Source organism: Bidens hawaiensis, unplaced genomic scaffold (assembly GCF_021521415.1).
Source record: "Bidens hawaiensis isolate Kalapana, Puna unplaced genomic scaffold, B.hawaiensis_p1.1 tig00012557_1, whole genome shotgun sequence".
Taxonomy (NCBI): Eukaryota; Viridiplantae; Streptophyta; class Magnoliopsida; order Asterales; family Asteraceae; genus Bidens; species Bidens hawaiensis.
The window spans coordinates 13,085-19,280 of NW_027492029.1; the positions used below are offsets into that span (position 1 = coordinate 13,085).

Below are 6,196 nucleotides of genomic sequence, written 5' to 3' on the forward strand. Positions count from 1 at the left end.
CCATTTTATAAATCTTAGGGCATTCCCATCCCTTTTCAATCTTCAAACCAAATATTACATTAAAAATCATTATTTAATTAAATAATATTTTTTCTTATCTTTATCGTTACAGTTTCACTCTTTTCAATTAAAAACCACTTTGAAAAAATATTAAAATAGTTATATGATGCTGCAAGAACTTTTCAAATATATAAAAAAATCATTTTTTTTTTCTTTTTTATTCACAACATTGTAAATCACTCTTTATTTATAAAACATCACACATATTGAACATCTCCTGTTTACATGTCCTGTCCCTTTCCCCGCATCAGATGCACATGCCTGTACCTTGTACGATAACACAGCCTTATGACGAACTCTTGTTGTAGCTTCAGCAATGTATATTGAACAAGTCTACATGTTTGTACTTTGGCAGCCTTCTAACAAAATAGTTAAAACGTTACTATTTTTGGTTACTTTTTCTCCTAGTTTTATTTTGAATTCAAGACAAAGTGCACAGGATCCCTTTATTTTGCTATTAAAGTTCATTGGATATAATGTGAACCGTATGCAAACATGTAAATGCAACATATGATTGAGAAAAAAAATTGTACATAATCATTATTTCCATATTTTTGCTTTTACATGGTTGTAAATAAACTAAAACCGCTATATATATTCGTGTCATTAGAATATTATATTGCATCAAATAATAAGCATATCGCATCAAATAATAAGCGGTGGAATCTTGTTTAATGTCGAATAATTTACAGAATCTTATATCGTATCAAACAATTGACAGAATATTGTATTGTGTCAAATAACTACCGTCACACGAACTTGTAAGAATCTCGGTACAGCCCAAATACATAACATGTCTATACGAGTCATATAACAAGTCGTATAGAATCTTACGAGTTTAGTCAACGTGAATTCTGAAAATTCAAATACGTTGTCAGTACACATATATCCCATGTATACGAGTCGTACAAAGGGTATATGAAAAATGGGCCATGACCTATGATGCACGAGGACGGCTAGGAGTACCGGTTCCGGGAACGGCGTGGGGACGGATACGCGTCGGAAACACATTTGAAACGTTTCCTAAACGACCCGTTAAATGCGGACGGTCAACAAACGATTATGAGACGTTTCTATTGCCAATCACGTGGTGGAGCGGCCACATATGCTATTCCGGCGAAGAATTCCGGCGCCGAAAAACCGATGAAGAAGAAGGAAGAAGAAAAAGAGGCGCTTGAACATTTTTTTAGTATTTTAGGTTAAATTATAAGTTTAGGTTTAACAATAAATCCTTTAATCTTTCACTTTTTCATCTAGTCCCTAAAACTTGTTAACTTTTACATAAAAAGTATTAAATTATGTTATGTATTTTAACATTTAATCATCTCTATCTAAATTAGCTTACATTTGGTCCTCGACTTATAAATTTATACATAAAATGTTTAAATTTGACATTATATATAGACAAATATTATATATCTATTTATTTTCTATTAATAATTAAGTACCTACGTTTTTTTATAATTTTTTGTCGTACTTTTGCCGTACCTGTATTTTGAATTTTAAGAAAATTCCCAAAATGACCTAAAATTGGAGAGAGAAAAAAAATGATCCAAAAAGAATCCAAATTACCAAAATAACCTATGAAAATTGTACTGCGCCGACACGTTGATAATATAACCGACGGGATTTTCTAACCAATGAAAACTTGACACTTGGAAAGTTTCTGACATTTCCGATGAGATTTTAAAAAATATTGGGGTTTTCGTCCATATTTCTAATTTAAATCATTTTGTAAAAAACAGTATCTACAGACGGTTTTTTTATGTTTCTTATCTGGTTCGTTCAAATTAATTTTTTCTTGAAAAAAGATTTTTTTAAATTTCGTCTTCCAAGACCCATTTTGAACGAATTTCGTCTTCCAGGTTTATATTCTTATGGTTCTTAACTGATAAGTTTTAAAAGTTTAACATCGTCTCGACCGATAGGGTATTTAGTATTCCGTCTAGACTGACTAAGTCTTTGAATATTCCGTCTACTCCGAATATATTTTCAATTAAGTTTCAGATGGACTCACTTTCTTAAATTAAATTATCAATTTAAGCTAATATTTTTATTTTCATCTTCTTCCACCTTCCATTTTCATCTTCAAGTTCAACTAAATTTCTAGTTAGGTTTTAATTAGGTTTGATGGAATTTGATAATGTTGTAGTTTGTTATGGTGGTAAATGGCAAAATAATGATGATGGAAGCTGTGAATATGAAAAACAAGAAGATATAGATATAGGAACTTGGAAGACGAATATAGATATAGATATGGTTGTAAATGGCAAAACAAGAAAATATAGATATAAGAATAATATAGGATTTGAACTTACCAGATAAAAACCATGAGAATATGAACTTTGAAGACGAAATTCGTTCAAAATGCGTCTTGAAAGACGAAATTCAAAAAGCTCTTTTTTCAAGAAAAAATTAATTTGAACGGACCAGATAAGAAACATAAAAAAACCATCTAGAGATACTATTTTTTACAAAATTATTTAAATTAAAAATATGGACGAAAACCCAAAGATTTTTAAAAATCTTGTCGGAAATGTCAAAAACTATCCAAGTGTCAAGTTTTCATTGGTTGGAAAATCAAGTCGGTTATATTACCAATGTGTCGGCCCAGTACAAATTTCACGGGTTATTTTGGAAATTTGGATTCTTTTTGAATAATTTTTTTTCTCTCTCTCCTATTTTAGGTCATTTTGAGAATTTTCCTTTTGAATTTTTGATTTTCATCATTTCCCGTACCTTTAACCTTTAACGTCCTCGTAAACCACCACCACCACCAATGTCAGGACGTGTTTATTAACATGACCCTTATTCTAGCTCAATAGCAACAAATATTAGTTTCCCATCCTAAAAATCTATAAATAAACACCAAAATTACAGGGAAAAAAACTACACCAACAATGAAGAAAACAATCTTCGTCATCTCTCTCCTCATCCTTCTCTCTCTCCTCACCCCCTCCCTATCTAGCAGTACCCCAGCCTGCAACAAAAATGACGAAAAAGCCCTCTTCCAAATCAAGAAATCCCTAGGAAACCCTTACCACTTAACCTCATGGAAGAAGAACGAAGATTGCTGCAAATGGTACAGTCTCAAATGCAACAAAGCCACCGGCCGTGTCATCGAACTCACCATCTTCTCCGGCGACATATCCGGCCAAATCCCACCCGAAGTCGGTAACCTCCCGTACCTCCAATACCTGGAGTTCCGAAAACTCACCAACCTCACCGGTCAAATCCCATCATCCATTTCCAAACTCACCCACCTCACCATGCTCTCATTAAGCTGGACTGATCTCACCGGTCCAGTCCCTTCGTTCCTTAGCCAACTCAAAAACTTAAACTATCTTGACTTGTCATTTAACAAACTCACCGGCTCTATACCTCCAGAGCTTGCAACATTACCAAAACTAGTCGAAATGGACCTCAGCAGAAACAAGCTAACCGGTGTAATCCCGGAGTCATTCGGGAAGTTAAGTGAAACCTTCGTAGCTCTTCACCTGTCACATAACCAGTTAACTGGGCACGTACCAAAGTCTTTAAACTTCTCAACGATAGATTTAGCAAAAAACCAACTGACGGGTGACTTAAGCTTGTTATTTGGAAAGAACAAGGTGATTGAAAGAGCTGATTTTTCTAGGAATGGGTTCCAGTTTGATATTTCGAAGGTGGTGTTTCCGAAGAGCTTGACGTGGTTGGATTTGAATCATAATAAGATTTATGGGAGTTTGCCGGTGACGTTGACGGGGTTGAGTTTGCAGAATTTGAATGTGAGTTATAATAAGTTAGTGTGGGAAGATTCCTCAAGGTGGGAAGCTGCAGAGTATGGAGCAGACTTCGTATGTTCATAACCAGTGTTTGTGTGGGTCTCCAATGCCGGCTTGTTCCAAAAGATCTGGACTGTTCTAAACTAGAGCGAGTATGATTATGGTTTAGTTAAGGTTTATGTTATGCTATTGCTATCTAAATTCCTGTACTTTTAAGCTTTTAGTAGTGTTAACTGTTAGGGTTTTAAATATGTGTTTGAATGTATTTGAAGATTGGATGTCATGAATTGGACTCCTCTTTGTTTCTCTATCTATCTGTTATATTATAACTAGGATCTTTAAAAATCGTATGGTTAGTCTTGTTTAAAATTCATGTTTAAAGTCTTGTTTAAGCTCACACATTAGCAAGCTTGTTTGGCTTTCTTAAACTAAATGCCAAAATTTGATAAATGCATCTCATATAAAATTATAGCTTGAGGAACCACTATTTGACTAGTCTCTTTTGGAACCGAGTTTTAAATAAACATTTTAGCTTGTTTAGATAAATGAGTTGAGACTAGCTCGCTCATTTAACTTCAAGCCCAACCCCAACCTAGCTTGTATCACCTCATTTACATACGTGGAGGGTTGTTTACTTGAAATGGGAAAAATCGACGTTCTCTTATCTGGTATTTTCATTGATTCATCGAGGGAAGGGGCAATAGAGCCATGTAAAAAACTCTTGATGGATTGGAGTATACATTTTCATCTGTGAATACGAGCAGCCCTTGAACTTCTAGGTCCAACCTAAAAATTTACGTGCGTATTTAGCCAAATAATATTGACGCTAAATCCATGGAAACAATTACTAAACAAAACATAAAACCTTAACTTACAAAACAAAACAGATTGATTGTATTGACATCAACACCCATAATTCCAATTGCTTTTCTTCCATTCTCGAAAATTTATCCGTTGATTCTTAATTGTCTACCTACATTTCTTTATGCCCCCAAAACTTCCAATCAGTTTAACTTTCTTTCTTGTGGGCCTTGGACTATTTACTTCAGCCCACTTGTTTAGTCCATTTATATCTATATCTACTTCAAATTTGGCCCACAAGAATCCCAAATTTCTTTTTTCTTCTCTCTTTTCTCTTACGTTAGTTGACTTTAATTTCCCTTAATTCATTTAAATGAGTGCATGACATCCATCATCCATGCCAATTATTCAACACCCGAATTCCAAATTGCCATCTTTTTTCTTTATACTTTTTATTTTAAACAGCCAAAAGAAATTTCTTGCCACCAAACTTAAAACATCTAGCAGCCTGCTAATATATAACACATCAGTGTTAATATAATACATCCTCGATCTATTAGACGATACATCAAATGTATATATTTAAAAATGATAATATCGCCCGCTTCTTTTACTAGTCAATATTATATTCCCAATTAATATCCTTGAAAGCAAGGTCTCATAGTTAAATATAATGTCTCAAATGACTGTGTAGCTTTTCTAAAGCATGGAAGAAAGCATGGCTAGGCGATTGCTATAGTTTATACTACATGTTGGGCATTATGGAGAAAGAGAAACGATAAGGTGACCGCCTTTAGTTAGGTGCGACATCGGTGAATCGGAAGTCCATTCGGTGTGAATCTTTGGTGTGAGAATCGTGTGATTTCTTCTAATATTTGTAGTTTGACTGGGGTATTTATTTGACTTTGATTATTGGTATAATTCTAACCAGTCTGAATGTTTGATTGAAGTCAATGTAACAGTTGTCCCACAATCAATAATTGATTTTGGCATGGATTGCTACGTCGGTAATGATTTGACTGCTGTGAATGGTACAGTCTCAAACCATTCAAATAGCTGATTTCTCAAGGAACAACTTCCAGTTTAACCTCTCGGATGTAAAACTCCCGGCGAGCTTGACATCTTTGGGTTTGAATCATAATAGTATTTTTGGTGGTCTACCGGCGGAGTTGACCGGATTAAGTTTGCAGTACTTGAACGTGAGTTACAATAGGTTGTGTGGGGCGATTCCTCAAGGTGGAAACCTGCAGGATTTTGATAACACGTCGTATTTCCATAACCGGTGTCTGTGTGGATCGCCGTTGGCCCTAAATATATATATGTGTGGCTCCGGTGGAGTATATTAAAACAGTGATGGATATAATTTCCATGACAGCGAATAAGAGATAAGATTGTTACGGACCGCCGCGTTATTGAAAGCCTTGTTTCCCGGGTTTATATGGGATCTAATTATTGTTGTCGGTGTATTATATATTCGTGTATTTAGACATAAAATCATATTTATTTGTGAAAAATAATAAAAATAACTTTGTATTAATGAGTTAAAGACAACATAAACCAGTATTTCAGTA

General features: G+C 34.4%; 1 protein-coding gene across 1 annotated transcript; it reads left to right on the top strand.

The window, feature by feature from the left end:
* Positions 1-2,859: 2,859 nt before the first annotated feature.
* Positions 2,860-6,196, top strand: LOC143541378 (polygalacturonase inhibitor 1-like). Its single transcript, XM_077034215.1, has 2 exons — positions 2,860-3,671; positions 5,663-6,196. Exons 1-2 carry the CDS (start codon positions 2,961-2,963, stop codon positions 5,969-5,971), a joined length of 1,020 nt encoding a protein of 339 aa, XP_076890330.1. The 5' UTR covers positions 2,860-2,960; the 3' UTR covers positions 5,972-6,196.

Coding starts and splice junctions, on each gene's coding strand:
- LOC143541378 (XM_077034215.1), top strand. CDS start 2,961: ATGAAGAAAACAATCTTCGTCATCTCTCTCCTCATCCTTCTCTCTCTC. Junction 3,672..5,662: donor TGTTATTTGGAAAGAACAAG/GTGATTGAAAGA, acceptor TGAATGGTACAG/TCTCAAACCATTCAAATAGC.